This window comes from Gopherus evgoodei, chromosome 3 (assembly GCF_007399415.2).
Source record: "Gopherus evgoodei ecotype Sinaloan lineage chromosome 3, rGopEvg1_v1.p, whole genome shotgun sequence".
NCBI classification, from domain to species: domain Eukaryota; kingdom Metazoa; phylum Chordata; order Testudines; family Testudinidae; genus Gopherus; species Gopherus evgoodei.
Window position 1 is genome coordinate 116,063,208 of NC_044324.1, and position 25,518 is coordinate 116,088,725.

General features: G+C 46.4%; 1 protein-coding gene across 7 annotated transcripts in view; it reads left to right on the top strand.

The window, feature by feature from the left end:
* Positions 1 to 21,723, top strand: part of ARFGEF3 (ARFGEF family member 3) — a 135,322-nt gene extending 113,599 nt beyond the window's left edge. For 3 of the 7 annotated variants that reach the window (XM_030556408.1, XM_030556414.1, XM_030556412.1), the window contains 5 exons: positions 1,020 to 1,150; positions 2,991 to 2,999; positions 5,093 to 6,317; positions 8,598 to 12,522; positions 21,713 to 21,723. In XM_030556408.1, the coding sequence (XP_030412268.1) occupies positions 1,020 to 1,150; positions 2,991 to 2,999; positions 5,093 to 6,317; positions 8,598 to 8,789 (1,557 nt within the window). In that variant the 3' untranslated portion in view covers positions 8,790 to 12,522; positions 21,713 to 21,723. The remainder of the gene's footprint in view (positions 1 to 1,019; positions 1,151 to 2,990; positions 3,000 to 5,092; positions 6,318 to 8,597; positions 12,523 to 21,712) is intronic. The other 4 variants (XM_030556410.1, XM_030556413.1, XM_030556409.1 and 1 more) reach the window with 3 other exon arrangements.
* Positions 21,724 to 25,518: the final 3,795 nt, after the last annotated feature.

A 25,518-nucleotide genomic window follows, 5' to 3' on the forward strand; every position in this document is an offset into this window, starting at 1 on the left:
TGGACCTGCTGCCTTTGCCTACCCCTGGGCTGCCCTCTGCACCCCCCAGTCCCCACTGGCCTGCTAGGCCACTGCCTGGGGCTTTCCAGGCTGGAGCTCCCCAGCTCCTCTGTCTTTCCCCAGCCCTGCTCTCCTCAGGTCTTTGCAGCCAGGTCCATCTACAGCTAGAGAGACTGTTGGCTCCTGGCTCACTGGACTTTTATAGGGCCAGCTGTGGTCTGATTGGGGTGTGGCCCAGCTGCAGCTGCTTCCCCAATCAGCCTAGTAGCTGCTTTCTCCCAGCCACAGCCCTCCCCAGGGCTACTTTTAACCCCTCCCGGGCAGGAGCAGGTGATCACCCCACTACACATCCCTTTGTGCAAATCAAGGTAAATGTCCTCCTAGACATACGAATAATTATTCTTCCGAAAGAAGTAATGGAATGTCTGTCACTTTGATCACATTAAAAATAAATTGGACAAACCCTTAAAGCTAGAGACAATCCTTCCTGGCGGAAAGGGATGGATTAGATGACCAACAGGTCATTTCCATCAATTTCTGTGTGTAATTGATTGTACCTGCTGCTTTCTTGGAATACCTATTCCACAGATAAGATGCAGACCTGGAACTGATGGGCAATAACAAAAAGGCAACCCAGTGGGTGATGGAGACTGGTGGGTAGCATTGGCACTGTTTGTTTTGTAATTTAACACATGAAGTTCAGAGAAGCCCAACTCCCATAACCCTATCTAGTTGCACATATGCATACACAGTGTCTCTTCAGTGACATCTCCTGAGATGAATTCTGCTCAGTTACAAGACAGAGCATGACAATTCACAAGAGCTGAGATTTGGTTGACTTCCCCTGGGAAGTCAACAGGAGTTGGGTGCCTTTGAAAATAATCCCCCTCAGAATGCGCAGCCCTCACAGGTGGGACGCATTGGCTATGCGATGGGGCTGTTCTGTTCCTGTGTGTGTTACCTTTTCAAACGGTGCAGGTGTTGAGCTGCTTGTTGTGCGTAATGTGTGGTTTCTTTAGGTTTTCATGTTAGACACCCAGTGCTCACCAAAGACCCCCAACAACAAGGAAGGATTTGAACATGCTCAGTCCTGTGTGCTTATCATCGAGCTGCCTGCTGACAAGAAACACAATGGGCATACCCAGAAAAGGTGAGAAGCCATTCCAAAAGGCCTTCATAGGGCTAATCAGGAGGCAAAGAATGCTTTTAGTGAGGTGAAAACAGAAGAGCAAATCTGTCCTCCAGTTTTGCTAAGAATTTGAATTATCAATTAATAGAATGAAACTTAGGGAAGAGAAACAACCATTATCAGCATGCAGGAGAGACCCATAAGTGAGGAAATATTGATTGTGCAGCCCTCCCACGGGTGAGCACACACTCTGAGTAGTCCCACTGAAGTAAATAAGGTTACGTGTTAGATTGCTCACCTATGCCAGGGATCCACGATCAGGTTAGTAGCCTCATCACATGGTACGTGAAAACTAGACTAGAAAAAGAACCAGCAAATCATTTATAGGGAACTGTGTGTACGTGAGTGAGGGATGGATTGGACTCAATAACCTACAGTGCTTGTTCTTTTTCATCTCCAAAGCTAGGGTTCCTTCAGTGCAGCTTTCTGGATTTTTCATCAGCCAAAAGCAGAAATTCCCTTCAACTGTTTTCAAAAATTTGCAGGCACCAGGGAGATAAAGGGAAGAATTGTTGTGCTGTTTTGTAAATGACCATAGTATATAGAAATTAGAACCAGAATTATTTATTTGTACTCCACAACTATCAGTAAAATTTTCCACTTCTTTTTGCAACCATAACTCCAAAATTATGCAGAGGAAACTTTCGCTTGTTCCAACTAAAGGACAGTTAAAATTATTGGATTAAGAACAAAATAGAAATGTAGGACAGTGGGTCTAGTGGAGCAATGTAAGCTAACCCTAGGTTAGCAAAAGCATTGTCCAAAACTACCAGGGTCATGCTCGATATACTAAGATGAGGAAATTTTTGTGTGCTTATAGATAAACTCTTCAAGTATTAAGTCATCCCATCGCAGCTCTTTCAGCATGTGCTTGCCTGGCACTTCACGTTCTGAGCTCATCACATAACATTTAAGTTGATACTTTTTGGCACTGATGAACACTAACGTCAACCTCAATAGCACAAATGGGACAGAGTCAGAATTGTGAATCCAGGACCTGCATTTATATTGTTGGAAATGTATTGCAACAATGAAACCTTTTGGGGATGAAATGTATGTGATAAATGGCCTGCAAGCAAGCGTTGTGGCAAGCCTCCTTTGCTCCTCCTTCAATGAGAGGCAGATCTTGATGGTCCTTCCTTGGCTGAGGAGAAAGGACAATGCAAGAAGCCTCATTTCCTTGCAGGAGTGTGCAAAGGTCTCCCCCAGCTGCAATCTCTATGCTGCCTCCTCTCGAGGGTGCACTGGAGACTGCTTTCTCCTGCTTCCCCTCAAGGGGTCAGGGAGGGTTGGGATCATGACCTTAACCCTCTCCTTGCTCGGGGGCAATAACCAGCCCCATACTAAAGAATGGGACAGATTGTGCAACATTCCTTTACCTACTCAGTGTGCATAGAGGTCCCAGTGGAAACTGTAGCACTTCCCAAGGCAGTGACATAAGTATCAATCTATACCCAAGCATTTATAAGGCAACACAGGCCTTTTGGAAAGCATCACTTTACTGAACACAAGTACTCTGAACCATTCCAGTATCATTAGACCTATGTAGTGTCTAAACAATAACCAGGAGTTTGGTTTGGTTTTCATAAGTGAGTTTCCACTGTTTAGCCTACTCTTCACCAGAATAAGGCTCAACCTAGACTGTGCCATTATTTTCCTTGTTATTGTTTTCTACAACAATACATCTGGTGCCAATCTTGCATGCTAAAAATTGTAACCATTCTGAAACTTTGTTTTAACCTCCTGGGATTTCTCTTTTCCCATTTGATTTTTGCTTCATTAATGCTACATTGTTCCATAGGAAACTGGGGTAAGGGAGCGTTTTTTTTCCTACACTATAGTTTCATAATTTGCAGTTGCAAACAAAAGATAAAATAATGTTATGCTTAAATGGGATTGGTGTCGTGCTCTTGCTTATGTGTCTGTGCCAGCACCTTAGTTTGGTGTTTTACCTAGGAAACGACATCCTGGCCAAGTCGTGCTGCAAACAAATATCCTGTTAAGCTGTAAGGCCCAGATTTTTAAAGGTGTTTTGGCACTGCGGTGCTCAGCATTGCAAAGCCTAACTGATCTATGATCCTAAATCTCATTTTCAAAAGGAATTTAGGCACTTCAAAGTCTAATTTCCTTTGAATGTCAATGGGATTTTGGCTCCTAAGTGCCTAAATCCCTTTTGAAAATGAGATTTAGGCTCCTAAATCAGTATAGGTGTTGCTGCTCTCATTTTTGCAACCCTAATACCTTTAAAAATCTGGGCCTAAACCTATTAAAGGGAGTGTGGATTTCCCTAATTCTGGTCCTGGGTCTGGCACATGATTAGTCCCTTCAAGACAATGGAAGTTCTCATTTGCCTAAAGTTGTGCACGTGCTTAAGTACCTTGTTGAATCAGAGTGTCTGTCAGTAATGTTTGTAAAGCAGAAGACTACCTGCTAGAAAAGAGCTCCTATATAATCATCATGTAATATGAGACCATTCCAGATTTCACAGAGGTATTTGAGTCACCTGCACTGACCTCAGGTTTCATGGCAAACACACACATAGATTTGCCATGACAGCACTGATACTACATTGTCTGACCTGTGACTGCTGCACATGCATGCACACAGGAATTGCAGCCCAACATCTGAGCTAACTCCTGTACCAGAATAACACGTATTTGCATAGCCAAAGGCATACTGCACAAGCTCTATGATACTAGCACTCAGTTCCTCCTGTCATGACAGGCACTGCTATCCCGGTATGTTTACCACAGTATCAGTTCCAATTCTGACATCATAGCAACTGTGACTGTATGCAAAGACTAAAGAGATTAAGAAAATTATCATAAACGAAGATGCTAGTGATTTGTAGGATTAAAAAAACAGGCTAGGATAATTTTTAAGGCACTTTCTTCCTAGCCTAGTCTATGCTGTAGGATTCTAAACATTATTCACTGGTGCATAATCTGCAAAATTTGATCCTGTTAAAAGGATGACATTTTAGCATTCCTGGGCTTCCTGTGCAGATCATTAATTTAGTGATGTGGTCGCAGGATGTTCCTGATCTCCACTGAGAGGAGCAGGGATATAAACACTCAGCTCTGCATGTCTGGGAATAATACCCGCTAGGAGTGGTACTGTAACTTCCATCCCATATTAGGTGTATATAGGTTGAGGAATCGGTTCTTAACCCATTCAATCTGGATTAAATTAGATATATTACATGGTTGTTGGTAAAACTGTTTTAGAACAAGAGCCTCTATGCAGTCTCCACCATATTCCTTATGCTTGTGTCCTGAAGTTCTGGGGAGAGGTTGTTGGTCTTACTAGGGGGGAAATGGAAACCAGGAATTAGAAACGATCAAAACTCAGCTTTGCTATGGCAGATTTAGTCTTTCAGAAGCATGTCAGTTTAAGTTTATAGAGAGGAGTGGCATGGTTGCTGCCACTAGAGAGAGTCAAAGTGCAATAAAAAGACAAGAAGGTACAAGGACCTAAATGAAGCAAAATCAGGAGACGCTGACATAGTAGTCTTCCTGTTACAGTAGTGTACAATGTTTGGAGAAAGCTTAGTTACAGTGACACTGAAAAAGAAAACATTTAATCCTGCAGTTGATGTCACATGTACCAAAAGGCTACAGAAGTAGCAGAAGCATAGTACAGTATTGAAATAACTATTACAGTTTGAATGAGGGTAGCATGGGGCCTGATCCAGAAAACTTTTACTCAGTGTGCTTACCCAACCAATTGTAATAAATGGGACTATGGGTGTGAGTCACGACTGCTAAAGCAAATAAAGATTTGTAGTTTGTAGCTTTCATAAGTCATTCTAAAATACAGTATATGTCTATAACTCATAGTGAAATAACTTGTGAATTATGAACTGTTAACTTATATTTTTTCCCTTTTTTTGGTGGTATCAAGTATCCCTTTCAGGACAATAGTGGTGAGTCTGTTGTCCCATCAAGTGCTGCTCCAGAATTTATATGATATCTTGCTGGAAGAGTTTGTGAAGGGCCCTTCTCATGTGGAAGAGAAGACAATACAAGTGCCAGGAACCAAACTGGCTGGTTTCCTCAGGTATATTTCCATGCAGAATTTGGCTGTCATCTTTGACTTACTGCTGGATTCTTATCGGACAGCCAGAGAGTTTGACACAAGACCTGGGTTGAAGTGTTTGCTGAAAAAAGTATCTGGCATTTGTGGAGCTGCCAACTTATATCGTCAGTCAGCTATGAGCTTCAATATTTACTTCCATGCCTTGGTTTGTGCTATACTGACAAACCAGGAGAACATCACCGCAGAGCAGGTGAAGAAGATCCTATTTGAGGATGATGAAAGAAGCACAGATTCCTCCCAGCAGTGCTCTTCAGAAGATGAAGATATTTTTGAAGAAACTGCCCAAGTCAGCCCCCCCAGGGGGAAGGAGAAGAGACAGTGGAGGGCTAGAATACCATCTTTGAGTGTTCAGCCAGTGAGCAATGCAGACTGGGCTTGGTTAATCAAAAGGCTTCACAAGCTATGCATGGAGCTCTGTAATAACTATATCCAAATGCATCTGGATTTGGAGAATAATGTGGAGGAACCTCCAGTTTTCAAAGGTGACCCTTTTTTCATCCTACCATCCTTTCAATCTGAAACCTCCACCCCATCAACCGGAGGGCAGTCTGGAAAAGATACACCCTCAGAAGATGACAGAAGTCAAAGTAGGGACCACTTGATAGACAATCTAACGCCCAAGGGAGGGAGCGGAGAAATGCTGCTGCTACCACCATTGAGCCCTAAAATGGAGAAAAAGGACCAAGCCAGGAAAAAAGAATGGTGGGAGAGTGCTGGCAACAAAATCTACACCATAGCCACTGATAAAACTATCTCCAAACTCATGACGGAGTATAAGAAAAGGAAGCAGCAACAAAATTTAACCTCTTTCACCAAAGACGTCAAAGTGGAAAAGAAGGGAGAGTTGTTGGGCTCAAGAGGGCAGGATTCACCACTCCCCCAGCGACCGCAACATCTGGTGGACCAGGGCCAAATGAGACATTCCTTCAGTGCTGGCCCAGAGATCTTGAGGCAGGAGAAGAGGCCACGCTCAGGATCTACAGTCAGCTCCCTGAATATATCTGTGAGAGATGCAGAGGCACAAATACAGGTAGGACAATTTGTAGACTATATGGTAGGGTAATGCCAAAATGGGTAGAAAAAGATTAAACCAAAGTGTCTAGCATCAGAGATCTACTGAGTATCCCCACAAGCTGGTATTGATGTGACCCTGCATCATGATCAGATCAGAGAGTATTTTGTGGAAGAATTGTCAGAGACTTCAGGGAAATTGGAAGGGGAGATACTGGGTAAAATTTTTCTAAAGCGCCTAAGTGGCTTCAGAGCCCATGTCCCATTTTCAAAAGTAATATAGCTAATTAGTAGCCTAAGTCCCATTGACTTTCAATGAGACTTAGGCTGCTAATTGCTTGTCTGTTTTGAAAATGGGACTTAGGCTTCTAAGTCACTGAGGACATGTCTAAGTTCCAGCTGGGAGGTGTGATTCCTAGTGCAGGTAGACACGTTCTCACTAACTTACCTTGAGCTAATGCACGAGAACTAGCAGCGTCTACCTGGGCTGGGACTCTCGCCTCCCAGCTCCAGTACAAACATACCCTTAAGTGCTTTTGGAAATGTTACCAGTTGTCTTATGATTAAGGCCTTACTTAATTGCGATATTGCGGAAATTGCAGGTCCTGCAATATTAGACTTCCACTGCAATTTTGATTTTAATTAGCTTTCTTTAAGCAGTCCACAATTTTGCATACATTTTTGAAGTTTGCCCCCCACACACTTTCCCCCCAGTAGTACAGTCAAACTCCATTTATCCGAGCTGGTAGCAGCTGGGGCTCAAACTGTCAGCACCATGCAAAGCAGGACTCCCATTGTTGGCCCTGTGCATTAATGACTGTAATATAGTTGCAGCAAAATATCTAGTGATCAAAAAAATTAGCAGGCATAACACAATGCTTGAGTGTTTTTTATTGTTCTAGCAAATTTTTCTTAAACAAATAGGTCTTCTCTGGTTTTCCCAAATTACCGCAATTAATAAAGGTCCATTATTACTTTTCTGCAATTTTTCCATGTCTTGTCTGTAACTCAGCTGTAATTATTTGACAATCATCCCACAATTTAAGCAGGGCCTTACTTATGATCCTCTTGTAATTGGAACTGACAAAAGAAGCCGTTCTGAGCAGGAAACATTGAACTCATGACTGGTTACTATTTGCATCTCAGGATGACAGACACTGCAGGCACCAAACTTTGGATTTGTGCTCATTTTGTGATAGGATAGTATGTGAAGAAACACTACAATGGTGATGTGTTCTCTGTTAAGAAAAAAAAAAACCTTACATATAATCACATGAGGGATATATTGTGGGTCTTCCTGATTCCTATTGTACCCTATGTATATGAAACATGCTAGCATCGTTCTGGACTTTTCCTGCTGTCATAGCCTCAAGGTATCTTTATTTTCTACCATGTAATGTGACCCAAGAGGAGACTGTTCTCTCCAGAAAGTGAGAGTAATTTCTGTCTTCAATGGGATTTACTCATACACTGTATGTGGAGATTTCCCCCTGGAAATTGCTGCACCTCAAAAAACAAAGCAATTTGCATCTCCCTCTAAGCATGTGCACTGAGTGCCAGGGCCACAGAGCAACAGCAGATGCAATACCTAGGCACCTTCCACCAATCTCCCTTGCTGCTACATGAGCTTATTAGGGACAGAAAAGGCCACCCACGTCATCTCTCCTCTCCCACCCCAGAGGATCATGAGGATCTGGGCCTTGCCATTTAGAACAAAGTTCCAGACTCCGACAGTTGCCAATTTTTAGGTGCCCAGAGGCACAGTTGCAAGGGCTTCCTTCCTCTCCATTACAACCTGACCCTAACCAGATGAAAGTATAGTTTGTAGTGCTCTTTCTTTAAGAGTTTGCAGTCTCAGTTCAGTGAGGAGAGGGCCCTGTTCATCCTAATACCTTATCCAAATCTCCTATGACTGTTCCCTTTGCAAAACACTGCAAAGATGAAGATGCTTATGTCCGTCTTACTTTGAATTTAAAGGAACAAGTGTGTCCTTCACTGAATTCTTTTTCTCTTGGGAAAGAGAAGCAGGGCCCCAGACTTTATTTAATAACAACAACAAAAATGAAATGCAAGGTTTGGAAGAATCTGCTTTTAAGATGTAGTGATGGGATTGAGACAAAGAGCCCGATTCTCATGTCAGTTACGTCAGTCATACCCCAGTGTATCTCCATTGACTACTTCTGATTTACACTGGTGCTATTGGTAGCAAATTGAAACCCATAGTGTGCTGTGGCTATTTATGTGACACTCTCTTCTGATTCTGTACAGCAAAGAATTTTTTTTTCTAATTTTGTTTTAGGCATGGACCAACATGGTGCTGACAGTTCTCAACCAGATTCAGACCCTGCCTGACCAAACATTCACCGCTCTCCAGCCAGCTGTGTTTCCCTGCATCAGTCAGCTGACTTGTCATGTGACCGATATCCGTGTCCGTCAGGCTGTGAGAGAATGGCTCGGAAGAGTGGGAAGGATCTATGATATCATTGTATAAAGGAAACATGTTTATTAGCAAGGGGAGAAGGAATCAAAGGCTTTTACAGGTATACAAACATAATACTGTTACTGAAAGTAACTGGTACAGAGCTACACCTGCAATGCCTATCTGTGGTGATAAATTCTGAAACAGCAAGCTCTCCAACATGTCCTCTACCCACTTAAGATTGTATGTTTGTCAGTCTCACCCCAACAAAGGAAGCGCTACACTTCACATTAAGTAGCATGACATAACACCAAGAGATGAATCTGAAAATTGCTGGTAAATCAGGCTGGTACATAAAGGCTTAGTACATTCCATAGTGGGTATTTTCATCTGTGAAAGTTAGATTGTGTATGAATGCACTTCTGCAGTGAGGAAAGGAGAATAAAGTCAAAATTTTCCTGGCTGCAGTTGGGATGAAAGCAACTGTGTTCACCTAATATGGGTCTCTCAGATGATACCTATAATTCACAAGATCTAGGACCAAAGTTATCAGCTTAGCTTTACCTGGCCTCCATTTTTTGAACATGTAATACTATGGACTCCACTAATTGAAGGTTCAGAGGATTCAGTAATTGGTGAATACTGCTCTCACTTGTACTTAGACATCTAAGATTTGATTGTGCTTCAAAACGCAGCATGTAGACAACTGGATCATCTGACTCACACACCTAGATAACAATAATTGTGAGAAAAAAGCTGAGGGCATAACAAGTGAAGATGGGGGTGTTGTTTACAGTACCTTTTAAATTTTCCACATGAAACTAAAACGCATCTGGAAAAAGTCACCATAAAGGTCACCAAAAAAAAAAAATTGACCTCGCTGCTTAGTAGTCATTAAAATGTACATTCTAGGCAGAGGCTTTAAGCCTGGGGTGTTGCATAGCTGCTTTCCATTGCACCTCAGGAAGATCCTGGCTGTAAACCAGTCACAGGAGAGGCCCCTGTGTAGCATAGAAGTAGGTCCTTGCTGCTAACATATGGGGTATGGCCAGGGTTCCTCTTCATCCCACGATCGGCCACATAAACAACAAAACCCTCTCTGCTAATCCACATTTCAGATACTATTACATGCATAACTCTCACTGTGGAAGTTCTTCTGTGAAGCTAGTGAAGAATATGCATTAGTGAGCTAAATTGCAGCCTGGCCAAGAGAATTGTGGCAAACACCTAGTATTTAACCAAACATGATAGAAATCTACTATACATTGGAGTCCTATGCATAGAATTGGCTTTATGTTTTCACAGGGGAAGGTATTCTCAGGTGTACAGCCTGTCTGCTGTAGCTTGCTGGGATCCCCACCATTTGCAGCTATATTTACCCCCACTGGTTCATAGGAGTCAGACTGGACAAGAGCTGGCAGTGCTACTCTTCAGTTGGCCAGAAGAGGCCTGTGGTGGACTGAGTTCCCTGCTCCCTCATGCTCCCTGCTGATGCAGAGTTGACTAGCACACAGTCTGTGTGTGTACTGGTATAAAAACAAACACAACCAAAATCTTCATTTCAAAAGATGAACCTCAGCCAACAAGAAAATGCTCATTCTGCAAGGAATTCCATGCGAGCGGAACACCATGTGGGTGCAGGGTTTCTCCTGTGCTGATCTCGTTACAGGATTGGGGCCTAAGTTTCTGATAGAATCTCGGTGCTTTAGCATATTCTGGGGGGAGAAAAGACTGCAAACAGACAGGATAGTGCCAGTAAGTTTGAATTGCTGGCTGATCAATAACCAGGTTAGGTGTAATGGAGGGTCATCTCTGTGTGTGGACTCTTAAGACAGTCCCTCTGCCAGATGGACAATGTCCATCTGGTGCTCTCTTAGTAAGTAGATTGATCATACTTTTGATTGTTCCTCTATTGTACTTAAATCTCTATAAATCTATATGTAAAATTGTTAAAATGTACCTCTATACCTTAAACCTTTCTGGGTATGTATGTCTATACAGCCCATGGCAGCAAGTCTCAGAGCCCAGTGTGACACTCAGGCTATGCTATGGTGCTAAAAACAACCACGTAGACAGTGTAACTCAGGCTTTGAACCTCCCTCCCTTCTTTAGGCTTCAGAGCCCAAGCAGCTACACATCAAGTTAGTGCTGTAGCATGAGCTGGGCTGTTTAGCTCTCTAGTGTATATTCGTGGTGTATCATCTGTTGCCACAAGAGTTTTACCCATTCACACCAGACCTGAAATGAGCCCATACATACATTGTATTTAGGGTTGCCAACCCTCCAGGATTGGCCTGGAGTCTCCCAGAATCTACATAAATTTCTCAGTGACTATTGAAAGCAATCCAGGAGCTTTTAATGGGCTAATTTAAGAAAATGAAATTACATCATGTTGGGGGAGGTAGATGGGGGAATCTCCAATCAGCATTGGCAACCCTAGTTATATTGCTTATATGTGCATTTCACAGCTGTCTAAAAGGCACATCTAACTGCCAAAAAAAGTTGATTGGGTTTATCTGATATTTGTTAAATTTTGTGCACACACCTTTACTACAGCTGAGTTAATACATTCTGTGGTGTCAGCTCTCACAGACCAGTCTGGAGCATGTGGGGTTTTTTCCTTCCCTTGACAGCATAGGGGGAAATTAAGGCCAAAATATATGATTAAGTTAAATTAGAGATCTGAAATTAACAGAAGAAAAGAACTTAAAATCAACTGCATGAGCCATGTGAGAATTGCAGCATATTCTGTACAACTAGACTCAATGGCAGCTGAGTCTGTGCCATCCCCCTGCCCTGTTCCAACCTGGCTGCAATATGTGGGCACAGTGGCAGCATCCATACAGATACAATCTTAGGGCAATGTTCTTTCCTCTGAACTAGTTCCTGTGCATTGCTCAGGCAGCATGAAGGAGGCGAATGTGACCATTGCTTGCTAGCTGTGCATTCCTTGACAGAGGATCTCTAAGCTTGCATGAAATGAGAACAAGTGCCTTCTGCTCCAGCCACCCTCCCCACCCCACTATTGGGTTTATTTTGGCAGGGATAGAGGACAGTTATCGGCTGGCATGTGGTTCCGCAGCATCCTCTTGCCTCACACTGGGGGAGATGGGCACACATAGGAAGCTGTAACTGACTCCTTCACTCCCACCATCCCCATGACTACAGTAGGGCAGGAAATGGTTTGCCCACCTCCTGAGAATTTGAGCTTTTAAAAAAGTCTAAACTCAAAACTTTTCACTAACCAAAAAAAGGACCCATTTTTGCTTTGACTTCAGCATGGTTGGCTGGTTTGTTCTATAAATTGACTGTTTAAAAATTCAAGTTATTCAGACCTGAAAAATTGAACTTTGTTTTTAAAAAAAGGTCTCAAACATTTTTGACACACAAAATTATTTTCCCACAAACACTTTTGGCCTTAATCTCAATGAATGGGCATTTTTGTATGAAAAAATGTTTAATTGAAAAAATTCCTGACCAGCCCTAGCCGCTACTCACCTGCAAAGTCTTGCTCTCGTACTATGAGCAGGAGAGAGAGGAGTCCTTCATTTTTGACTGTGAAGCCAAACTCCTGCATCTAATTGGCTACATCACTGCTTTTCTTAAGTTTTTTTTTCCTTTTTTTTTAATTTAAAGCAACAATATAAAGTGCCCACTCTCCCCACCGCTGCCTAAGATTTTAAGGGGACATTAACAAATGTGTGTACAATATTGCTGGCATTTTAAAAAAAATTAAAATTAGGGAAATTTTTTTCTTGCAACTAATGTTTAAGTGCAAAAGGGTATGTCTATCCCACTATGACAGGTCCTTAAAACAGCCCCAGTCTAACTGCCTCACTTTGCCGTTGGTGATGTTTTAACATTTTATGTAAACAACAACAACAAAACCACAAGCATGCTAATTTCGTTAATTTGTGTAGAACGCTTGATGAGGCACAGTGAACTCCAGGGAAAAGCAAACTCAGAGGGGCTAATTCTCAGTTATGCTAAGGCCCAGTTAGGTTTATATAGGGAAGAAATGCCCCCCTTCCCTGCCCCCCCAACTGTAGCCCCTCTGGGAACCTCTCCAACCACTGTAGAGGTGATGTAACAGCTCTCCCCCTATCCTCCTCCCAGCCCTCTGCTGTGGGGGGGCAGGATCAGGGACATTGCCGGATAGCACAGCGCTATGGCCACTTTCTGCTTTGCAGGCCTGATGAAACAGAGTGCCAGTTAGAGCACTGTTGAGGATCTTTTTATACCAGGGCTTCAGCATGCTGCTGCAAAACCTTAAAATCTGGGGAGTATAAAAGTGGTTTAAAGCTACCATTACCCTTCCCCCTGCTCCAAGTAACAGAGGGCTTTTCTACACAGTAAGTTAGTGCACAGAAAGCCAAGGTGTGAATCTACACCAGATTGCTACGCTGCCTGTGTTTTTCCTATCTGCTTGCAAGCCAGGTGTGATGCTACAGCCCTCCCTGCTTACAGTAAATTGTATGATTAAATAGAGCGAGAAGGTGGGTGAGGTACACCTCTACCTTGATATAATGCTGTCCTTCAGAGCCAAAAATATCTTACCACATTATAGGTGAAACTGCATTATATTGAACTTGCTTTGATCCCCTGGAGTGCGCAGCCCCGCCCCTCGGGCACTTCTTTACCGCATATATCCGAATTTGTGTTCTATCGGACCACGTTATATTGGGGTAGAGGTGTAATTTCTTATATTTATAAAAGTTAAGATACCTCATCCACATTATCTCTCCAGTATGCTGGGCCCAACACAGCTGCAACACTGTGATTAAATAGTTCATCCTGAATCATGGGCCATTTTGTTCCAAAATTAAAAGCAAAGGGATGTCATAAGTTTAATTTTTGTTACTCTAGTATTGACATAAGTAACAGCTCCTGTAAGTAATTGAAAGACTGAGACTCTGCATTTGATAGCACTTTGTGTTGGGATGAGGATAGCTCAGTGTTTGAGCATTGGTCCTACTAAAACCCAGGGTTGTGAGTTCAGCCCTTGAGGGGGCCACTTTGGAATCTGGGGCAGAATCAGTACTTGGTCCTGCTAGTGAAGGCAGGGGGCTGGATTCAGTGATCTTTCAGGGGCCCTTCCAGTTCTATGAGATAGGTATATCTCCATATATTACAATGTATAACTGTTTCACCTATTATTGGTGTCAATCTTTCAAAGTAACAGGAGAAAAAAGACATTTTAAAAATAGCAAAACTTCAACTGGCTGATGGAATCTGAGGCAGTTGTAGTACCAGAAACTACTTGAAATCTAGTCAGTTTTTTTAAAAAGGAGTTAAAGGTGGTGAAAGCTTAAAGAAACTCTTGTGGAAAACGCAAGGTCATGGCTTTGGAAAAGAACTATATACTAATCAGGTAGTGGTAAAACTGATGAGTGTGGGTGCACATTCATTCATGGAGCAGACACGGCTGGATTTCCACCTAAGAAATACAGTATCCTCTTTCACACACACAAGTCTTACAGAAATCATTAAAATTTGTATTTCAAGCCCTGCTAGCATAATAGTGTGAGGTGATGGGAGCATATTACTAGTTTAATTGGAGAATTTGTAACAGCCTTTAAAGTTAGCCTGGTTTACAATGCATTAGACAGACACGCACACAATTCTTCCTAGCTCTGGGTTAAAGACTGGATTCTTCACCTGACTTGCTTCTGTGTTTCTTATTTCCATTTTCTATGTCACACATGTGTGTGTTTGTTTTTAATTGGAAAGAAGACAATGAATGTATAAGTTCTGTCAGCTTCTGCACCTTTGTAAATAATCTGCAGTAAATTATAAAATGTTTTCTTCATCATTTTGTCAGTGAAAGAAACTGCTCCTGTACTCTAAGATGCCATGAATCTGTGTTGTTCTTTTTCCTGGTGTTGAAGGTGATTTTAAATTTAAATATGCAGTGTTTTAAGGCCATCCTATCAAGGTGGAGCTTTTAAGGGAACATTTTCAAGTGTTGCATGGCAGTCCTGGGTATTGTTTGTTAATTAGATTGTGGAACTCCCTCTTTTCATGTTTAAAATGTACCCCCTTCTTTTTGTTTAACACAACAACTAAAAGCTCAGAGCCCCTTCTCAGATTTTTCTGCCCCTTCAACAAAACAAATTTGAGATTCCAAATTCAGCTTTGGAACTCATGGGCTGTACACAGGGATCCAAACTGAACAAAAATAGCCTACACTGGAGAACTGTACCACTGCCATCTGTACTGGTGCAGTGGATCCACCAGGGTTAACCTGTTTCAGATGCAGTATGTAATCACTGTACTACTGCACTGTGAGCTCTCTCTGATAAAACTAGGCACAGCTCATGGAGGATCCACAAGATAGGAACCCTAGTGAGACATAGCCCTTTATGCACACCTCCTTAAGCATGCAAGAGAGAAATCTGGTAATGTGGGCTTCTTGAGATTTTTTAATCTCCTTAAGGCATTTAGGACTCAATCCTGCACTACTGAAGTCTGAAGGGAGCAAGATCAGACCCTTATCCTGCTTACCTTTTCAGGTTCTCAGGAGATTGAAAAGTTTTTCCAAAAACCTTGGGATGTATACAGGCCCTTATTCTAGCGCATCTCCTGAGGTACTCATGAACCCCTGCAAACAAAATCCTTCAGGTTTAGGACAGCCCTAGGTTTTAATGTTTAGTCGCCTGATCATATAAGCCTAAGTTATAACGATCCTGCCCATGTGTTCTGGGTGAAACAGAGGAACGTTAACATTCTCATGACCTTGAAGAATTACAAATCTTACAATGTATGCTAATGATTTGTTCAGGAGATACCATTACTCAGTTGGAATTTTTCTATACAAACTCATTCCTTCCCTTGCCCATACTGGTGAGCGTGTGAGAATGAGCCTACTCTTGAGTGGCCCATTTGAACATTCTATTCGGTAAAATCATTTAGGTGAGGCCATACGTGTTACTAACTAATCACATGCCACAAGCAGATGATTTTGGTTTTTCTCATTTGGAATGTGAGAATTCCCCCACTCCCACCCCAGTTTTCAGAAACTCTGGATTTGAAAGGAATGGATTTTTACTAATAAATGCAAAAGAGGCCAAGATAACATAGCGTACAAGCACAATGTTTATTTTGTGTAATATAAATAATAGCACCAGGCTGCAAAGGATCCATTTTTTTTCCCCACATCCCCTGCATTCCTTACAGCTCATGAGGCTACAGCATAGGATTACTTATTGGCAACACACCAGCACAACCCCAATATATTGCATATGTGCATTGACCAGATCACCATCTCCCCCTCCTGTGCTCCCTCCAATTCATTTTAATTAATGCCTCAGCTTGGAACACGCACTCCCCCCAGGCTCATTCCTCAGCACAGTCAGTGTCCTAATGTACCAGACAAACAGGCAGGAGCTTTGGCCAGAAGTGGTTTTGCTTTGGCCATAAAAATACAAATAAAGGAGTGCTGCAAAGTTCTGCTTCTGTAATGTCTGCATGTAAAAAAAAAAAAAAAAATTATTTATATATATATTCAGAGGTAAACGTTTTAGGGAAAATCTACATTCAGAGGTAAACGTTTTAGGAGAAATCTACATCTTTTTGGAAGTCTGTGGCATTGCACTAGCATAAAACTAGAGCAATGTAAGAGTGAATCAGGGCATGAGCTCATACCTCTAAACTGGCCTTCATTTTAGACCCAAATTTACTGTTTGGTGTTCTCCCCCTTTTGCTGTCATGAAGAATTGAGCATCAGGACTACTGAGTCAGGTAACAGTTTTAGAGATTGGGACAAGTTTGCTTAGCAAAAATAGCATCATCATAGGAAAGTTCTTGCCCTCTGACTTCCTATTGCCATATTGCCTCTCTCTTTAGCTTAGGCCATATTTGGGACAGGGAGAGTTAAGAAACCACCATGATTCAACAAGTGACTGAAATGAATGACAGCGTGTGCTGGTAGGATGATGTAGGCAATTAGCCATTTGGGTTCATTCCCTGCTCAAAGCTATCACCGCTAGATCGCCGGCAAACACACCATTTCAGACAGACAGCGAAGAGGAGAAGGACATAGTGAAGGCTGCTGCTGCAGTTCTCTGTTACTGCAAGACCATGTACTGTACAATGAGGTTTACAGTAGGGGGTTGTCACAGCAGATTGCTTCATGCCCTTGGGGACCTGTGGCAAGCATCCAGTATCATCTTGCAGTTCCCCTAATTGTGTTTGTTTGCAACATATAATGCTATAACAAACTACACCTTTCCCCCCCTCCTACAAGGAATTGAAAATAAAGCCAAAAGGGAGTGGACACTCTATTTGCCCTCTTAAAATTATGCCAAAGATCTAACTCTTTCTGTTTGAAAGTGGACCATGAGATTTAACTACAATATGCCCACAGTGGTGCTGCACTAATAAGTGTTTTACTACAAAAATCACTAATCAGGACTTTACCTTCATGGTCATATGTTCATGGAGAGCCTCTGATAATTTCCCAGAGACTTTAACTGGCCTTGTCAAGGTTACATTCTATACAGTTCACAGATAGTTATCTACACCCTGATCCTCAAAGGTAATTAGACAGTCCCTAAGTACCTTAAGGATCTGGGCCCTAATGCCATCTAGCTGTGATGCCCAGCTATTTTTTTCCTCCTATCTTTCTTTGTGCCCTTTAGACAAGAAACACTGCCTTATACCTGCTGTGCTCTTCTGTGCCACTATGTTTGGTTATGTCCATTGCCCAACAGGTCACTGTAAACTGGCTTGCAAAATGTATTGTGTATATTTTATTCAAACTGAATTCTGAAAGGAAAATATTTTAAAACAAATGATAAACTGTATTTAATGTTGCTTGTGTTATAGAATAAAGACGCAAATGCAAAAAAAAATTAGTATCCTAATTTTGGTTTTGTTAGGCCAGTATCATACAATCTGTTCACAGTTCAGTCAACTGAAGGAGCAGAGTGGGAGAACCAGGGGAATACTTGTTAGTTAGTGATAGAGGCTGCAATTTTTAGAGCTGGCCTTGGGAATTTAGCCCCCCAGCTCCCATTGAAATAAACAGAAGTTGTGAGACTGAGGCACTTTTGAAAGTTTTACCCTAAATCCCATCTTCAAAAGGGACAAAGTATTTAAGTGCCTAAAGATGCAAACTGGCACCTTGTGGCATATTCAAAAGTGGCATGGGGGCCTAACTCCATTTAAATCAGTGAGAGCCCTTTGGTTGATTTCAATGAGCATGAAGGGTAACTAACCTCAGAGGATGCTTTTGAAAAGCCCATGAGGGCACCTACCTTCATGTTTAGGTGCCTAAGTGTCGGAAAATACTTGTTCCCCGTCAAGATTAAATCTGACCAGTTTTTGAAAACCCCAACCATAGTTCAGCAAATCTGATTTGTATTTAACTAGTTTGATAACTCAGCAACCAGAACATATGCTTTAAAAACATCTTGATATTCTTTGAATGTAGATCTATGCCAACAGCAACTTGAGAACACTATAGTAAATTATCTGTAATTTAGCAACTAGTGTCACCAATAGTAAGAGGAAACCTAAGGTTCATACCTGCCTTGGATACAAAATTTAATAATTATCTTTGAGCACGCTGGCTAGTTTTAATCAGAGGATGAGGAGGAACCACCAGATATACTCCCAAATCAACACAGTGCCAGGTCCCAAAAAGTGGAGGTTAGGAGGGGGCTGCCATCCTCACCATATGAGGTGTACAGCTGGCAGTTGGCGTGAAACCAGATTTTGGGTCGCCATACAGGTTAGAAGCCCCAAACTTAAGGATATCACCAATGGCACCTCTCTCCTTGAGCCACTCCTGCCTGTTATAAGCAAAACACAAGGACAGCTGGAGCTGCTCAAAAAAAAGACGGTTACTCACCTTTGTAACTGTTGTTCTTCGAGATGTGTTGCTCATATCCATTCCAGTTAGGTGTACGCGCCGCGCGTGCACATTCGTCGGAAAACTTTTACCCTAGCAACTCAGTGGGCCGGCAGGTCGCCCCCTAGAGTGGCGCCACCATGGCGCTCCATATATACTCCTGCCGGCCCACCCGCTCCTCAGTTCCTTCTTGCCGGCTACTCCGACAGTGGGGAAGGAGGGCGGGTGCGGAATGGATATGAGCAACACATCTCGAAGAACAACAGTTACAAAGGTGAGTAACCGTCTTTTCTTCTTCGAGTGATTGCTCATATCCATTCCAGTTAGGTGAATCCCAAGCCTTACAAAGGCGGTGGGGTCGGAGTGAAATGTGGCAGAATAAAACTGCCGAGCCAGAGGCTACAGCCTCTCTTGACTGCTGAACCAGGGCATACTGCGAAGCAAAGGTAAGGACCGAGGACCAATGGAGCTTCGTGACAGGTCTCGTGGGTAGAAACACGAGCCAGCAAGGCGGCAGATGAAGCCTGAGCCCTGGTAGAATGCACGGTGATGTGGCTTGGGGAAATATGAGCCAAATCAGAACAAGTGGGGATGTCCGCCATCACCCAAGATGAGATCCTCTGAGAGGAAAACAAGCAAGCCCTCCCTTTGGCCCGCTACCGGGGCAGAGCTGGGGCACCTTAGGAAATGATTCTGTCAGCACAACATAATGCGAGCACTCCACAGATGTCCAAGGAGTGCAACGGTTATGCCCATTGCATTGAGCTGTGGGTAACATGAAAGGCCAAAACACCTTAGGGAGGAAAGCCGGGTGCGGGCACAACTGCACCTTGTCTTTGTGGAACCTTCGTAAGAGCTCTGATCTCAGAGACCCGTCTGGCCAAGACTAGGTTGAGGCCCCAGGGCGGGGCTGGGCGGCGCACCCGAGGGTGCAAGCGCTCCAAGCCCTTGAGGGACCTCGAACCCATAGAGCGTGGGACACTGAACGTCCATCTTAGCCTGCTGGAAGGTAGGGACGGCTGCTGAGAGTATCCTCAGCGATGATACCGCCAGATCCTGCCGCTGAAGGCCAGAGGCAGGCCAAATAGAGGGGATCGAGACCTCAGCAGGAGCAAGATCGAGCGTACTGCAGCTGTAAAGGAAACGCTTCCACCTGGCTCGGTACGTTGACCAGGTGGAAGGCTGCCTGTCACCCCAACTCAGGTACGCAGGAGCCACCGTGAGGCGAAGAGGCTGCAGGTCCGAGTGACGAAGCCTGTCATTGCCCTGAGTGATGAGGTCTGGGCTGACAGGCCGAGCAACGTGGTATGTCAGTGCTGCCTGGACCACTCTGGAGTGATCATGATGACGCACGCTCCGCCCCTGCGGAATTTGAGCAGGACGTAACGAACCAGTGGGAACAGCGGGAAGGCATAATGCAGTTGGCCGTTCCACGGTATCAGGAATGCGTCCAAGATCGATTCCGAGGAGAGACCTTGGAAGGAGCAGAACACCTGGCATTTCCTGCACTCGCGGTGAGCGAACAGGTCTGTGTGAGGAACCATTTCCACCTCCGGAAAGCGGGACGCCTCACATGGGGCAGAGTGATGACTCGTAAGACAGGAAAGACCTGCTGAGTCAAAGAGATAAGACGTTCCGAACGCCTGGGAGAAAGGACGTCGCCAGCTCCATCGAGCGGGCCATGCAAAAGACCCGGAAATGGATGGCCTCCTGACAAAAAAGGGGGGAGGACTATGTCCCCCCTGAATGCTTATGAAGCACCTGGCCATTGTGTTGGCTGTAAACACCGAGATACAACGGCCTCGCAGCTGCCGCTGGAACCCCTGGCATGCCAGGCGGACTACTCTGATTTTTGGGGCATTAATGAGGAATGCCAGCTCCCTAGAAGACCGAAGGCCTTAAGCTCGGAGGTGACCATGAGCACTCGAGCAGAGAGATGATGCGTCCGCCGTCAGGGGCAGTGAGGGCTGGGGCGGATGAAACCGCATCCTGTCCACACCAAGGAGGGGGTTAGCCACCACTCTAGGGAGCCTAAGGCGTTCGAGGGAACGGTGACTACCATGACCATTGGCTCCCTGTCCAAGCGGTACGCCGAGGTGGGCCGGACTTGGAGAGGACGGAGGCGGAGCTTGGCGTGCTTGGTTACAAACTTGCGGGCAACCATGGACCCAGGAGACTGAGACAAGAACGAGCTGAGGTCGTTGGGAAAGCCTTCAGACCTCAGATGATTGATGCCATCGCCTAAAACCGCAGTTGCGATAAGCAGGCTCCGGCTAGGTAGGAGACCAAGATAGCCCCTTGGAAGCCCAACCTCTGCGTGGGAACCAGAGTGGATTGCTCTATAGTAATCATCAGGCCTTGATCTGTGAATAAGACCGTGACGATGCCCACGGCTGAGTGGGTTGTGCGTCAGAGTCTCCTCGGATAAGCGAATCGTCCCAATACGGAAAAACGCATATCCGACATAGCTACGGTAGGCGGCGACTATGGCCGTAAACCGGGAGTATTCACCGCTGGCTATAAAGCGGAGGCATCTCCCGTGCGGAGGGAAGATGGCATTGCGAAAGTACGCGTCCTTCCTATCCAGGGCGGCATAGTAGCCCCCAGGAGGCAAGGATGGAATAATGGTTCCCAGGGATACCATGCAGAACTTTAACCTTATCCCAAACCGGTTGAGTCCATGCAGGACCAGGGAGGTCTGAGACCTGTGTTCGAGTGGGGAACTAGGGCATAACGGGAGTAAAACCCCTAGCCCCTTTCGTCCGCTGAAGGGGGACAGGGCTGGAGCAATTTAAAGGTGGTACCTATGCTCCATCGTGCGCAGGACCCAGCGATCTAAAAGTAACTGGGGCCATGCCAGGAGAAAGCGGGATCAGGACCCCGTCCTGCGACTGGTACACCGCCCTCTGACGAACCTTGGAAGGTCCGTCTTTGGTCCCAGTGGTAATTGCGAGGGACCTCGACTCTGGCTTTTTAGGGGGCCTGACGTTTGTCTGCGACCACCTTGGCCTTGCCGTTTTCCAGAGTTCTGCCTCTGGCTAGGCACAGAGTATGGCGGCTGGGGCCATAAAGGCCTGCGTTTGGTCGCAAGCGTATACACGCTGAGACGCATTAGGACCCTATTGTCCAGCAGGCTTCGCAGTCTGGGGCTGTCTCTGCCGCGAAGATGCCTTTACCAACAAAGGGTAAATTCTTTCCCCCGTCCTCCAAGACGGCAGCGAACTCTAGGTGGGAGGTTCGAGGGAGAAACTCCTCCACCCAGGTGCTATAATTATCACAGCTAAGCAAGGCTTGTTGCTTTGCTACCCAGAGGCGCAGGGCCCCTGCAGAGTACACCTTGCATTCGCCAAGGCTCTTTCTGCTTCGGGGCTGGCGCCCGCTGGCCATGATATCAGGATCGTGGTCCTGAGCATAAAATCTGCGCATATGGGATGACACGGATGCGTGTCCGGATGGCCATGGAGGTACTAAAAAGAGGCACGGGCCGAGTCTCTGACTCACTCGGACCTTGCCCAACTCGGGCACCCGGGGACCGGCATCGGAGGCGTATCGGTACCTGGAACGAGATCCAGACCCGCAACCAGAACGGTGTCGGGAGGTCGACCGGATCTCGAGGGCTCGAGAAGAGCTACAGGAGTCAGGTACCTGCCCCGGTGCCAGATGTCGGAACGGTGCCGATAGCGGGGTCGGCGAACGGGATACCGACCGTGCAGCGAGTGTGACCAGTACCGAGGAAAACGTACCGGGACTTGCCAGTGGTGTCCGGCGTGCCGACAGGACTTGGAGTGTCTGCGGGACCGGGATCATGGACGGTGCCGCTCTGCTGTACTGACAGGGGACAGTCCCTTGAAGAGACTGTATTACCCGTACCGGCGGTGCCCGGGTCAGGCAGCACTGACTCTGTCATGGCACTGAGAGCCCTCGCCGTTGGTAACATCTCCGGCGTGCAGGGAACAGCAGGCTCAACCACAGTGCGTACTGGGGAGCTGTCAGGCACCGGATTCGACGGCCCTCGTGGGGCCGGGATCCACGGTACCGAGGTCATTAGAGCTTCGGTAGGTGCCGGTGCCGGGCGAACCGAGTTAGATAAGCTGTCTGGCTGCGGTGCCGTCAGCACTGAAGCAGCGGGAGTAATACGCTCAACCACGGCGCGTGCCGGGGAGCCGTCGGGCACCGGATTCGATAGCCCTTGTGGGACTGGAATCGACGGTGCCGATAGAAGCAGCCGGAACAGGAGCTCAACCACGGCGCGTGCCTGGGAGCCGTCAGGCACCGGATTCTACGGCCCTTGCGGGACCGGGATCGACGGTGCCGACGTCATCGGTGCCGCAGCAGGTGTCGGTGCCGGGCGATCCGACTTAGACTAGCTCTCTGACCGCGGTGCCGTTGGCACGGAAGCAGCCGGAGCATTAGCTCGACCACGGCGCGTGCCGGGGAGCCGTCAGGCACCGGATACTACGGCCCTTGCGGGACCGGGATCGACGGTGCCGACGTCATCGGTGCCGCAGCAGGTGTCGGTGCCGGGCGATCCGACGTAGACGAGCTCTCTGGCTGCGGTGCCGTTGGCACGGAAGCAGCAGGAGCAATACGCTCAACCACGGCGCGTGCCGGGGAGCCGTCAGGCACCGGATTCTACGGCCCGTGTGGGACCGGGATCGACGGTGCCGACGCCATCGGTGCCGCAGCAGGTGTCGGTGCCGGGCGATCCGACGTAGACGAGCCCTCTGGCTGCGGTGCCGCTGGCACGGAAGCAGCAGGAGCAATACGCTCAACCACGGCGCGTGCCGGGGAGCCGTCAGGCACCGGATTCTACGGCCCGTGTGGGACCGGGATCGACGGTGCCGACGCCATCGGTGCCGCAGCAGGTGTCGGTTGCTGGGGCGATCCGACGTAGACGAGCTCTCTGGCTGCGGTGCCGCTGGCACGGAAGCAGCAGGAGCATACGCTCAACCACAGGCGCGTGCCGGGGAGCCGTCAGGCACCGGAGTCTATCGGCCCTTATGGGACCCGGGATCGACGGTGACGACGTCATCGGTGTCGTAGCAGGTGTCAGCGCCGGGCGAGTCCGAGTAGACGAGCTCTCTGGCTGCGGTGCCCGCTGGCACGGAAGCAGCAGGAGCAATACGCTCAACCACGGCGCGTGCGGGAGCCGTGCATGCACCGATTCTACGGCCCTCGTGGGACCGGGGGGGGATCGACGGTGCGACGTCGTCGGTGGCCGAGGCGAGCCATCTTAGACGAGCTGTCTAGCTGTGGTGCAGCTGGCACAGAAGGCAGCAGGAGCAGTAAGCTCTACCACGCGGCGCGAGCCGGGGAGCTGCCAGGCAGCGGATTCCTGGTCCTGGGGGACTGGAATCGCGGAGCCGAAGTCATCGGTGCCTCTGCAGGGTGACGTGCCGGATAACGCAACTGAGGGCGAGCTCTCTGGCTGGCGATGCAGGTGGCACGGAAGTAGCGGGAGCAGGGGGCTCAACCACGGCGCGTGCCGGGGAGCCGCCAGGCACCAGCAGGAATCGTAGACTCTCCTGCTGACCTCGGAAGAAGGGAGCGGTGCGAGTCGACATCGGTGCCGGCGACGTGCGGTGCCGAAAGGCCCTTGGTGGTACCGGCGGGGGTCCGGTGCCAGAGGAGGCGCTTCTGCCCGCCGCTTGAACATCGCTCCGCGCCCAAGGTGGAGGGGCAAGTGAAAGTCCCGCACCTTTTTGTTCTCCGGCTTAAAAGCCTTGCAAATGGGGCACTTATCTGTCAGAGTGTGATTCCCTGAGGCACTTCACAGGAGTCATGTAGATCTCTCTTCGGCCGCGGCTTCTGGCAAGCCTGGCCCCTTTTTAAAACCCGGTGAGCCATGCATGGCTCCGGCACTGGGCTCATGGAAGGGGCTACTTCCTGAACCCCGCTAACTAAACTAACCATACAAATATATATATAAAAGTGTTATAACTGCATAATTATATACGAGAAAACGAGTAGCTAGGGAAGTGGAGGTCAGCTAAGCCGCGCTCCACTGTTCCAACGACCGACACGGGCGGTAAGAAGGAACTGAGGAGCGGGTGGGCCGGCAGGAGTATATATGGAGCGCCATGGTGGCGCCACTCTAGGGGGCGACCTGCCGGCCCACTGAGTTGCTAGGGTAAAAGTTTTCCGACGAATGTGCACGCGCGGCGCGTACACCTAACTGGAATGGATATGAGCAATCACTCGAAGAAGAATAGGGATGCTTTTTCACAGTGGCTGCTGCCAGACTTGTCAACTAGCCCTAGTGTTGGTCAACAAACTAAAAAACATTTTATATATTGTCGACATTTCCCCCATCCCCCATTTTAAAAAAAAAAAGTCAAAATTTTGCTTAAATTCAAAATATTTTAACCAGCTCCAAATACAATGAATTGTTGTACAATGTATTGAGTGCACGGCCTCTGATTTTGGGCGCAGTACAAAGAAGCAATTACATTAACAGACCTGGACCCCACAGTCCTTGTTCACATCCAACTCCTATTGCACTCAAGTGTTTTGGAATCTAAAGCAAGGCAGGATCTGTCCCCTTGATGTGTATAACAGACCCTTACTTCCACTGGGCTTTTGTGCAAAGAGAAGAGTATTAAAGCAGATTACAAAGGAATAAAATCTGGGCATTCATGTTTTAATAATCTGATGCCACTTTTGGCAAAAAGTAGAGGGCGTTAAAACCCAACATCAGGGTCCAATTCCATTCTGGCTAATTACATTTTGCTGCCTAAAACTCCAATTAGATTATCTTCATTTCCTCCTCAACAGTGTTGCTGGAACAGAATGGCTATTGGGTAAATTAACATAGGTGGTGCAGTAGCTCCTTTTCCCCGTCTCTTACAAGGCCTGTCTTCTCTCTGGTGGCCCCAGTCACATCAGTGGCATGACACTTGGTTTAGAACCAGTGTCTGTAAAGTGCATTGCCCACACAAAAGGAAGTAT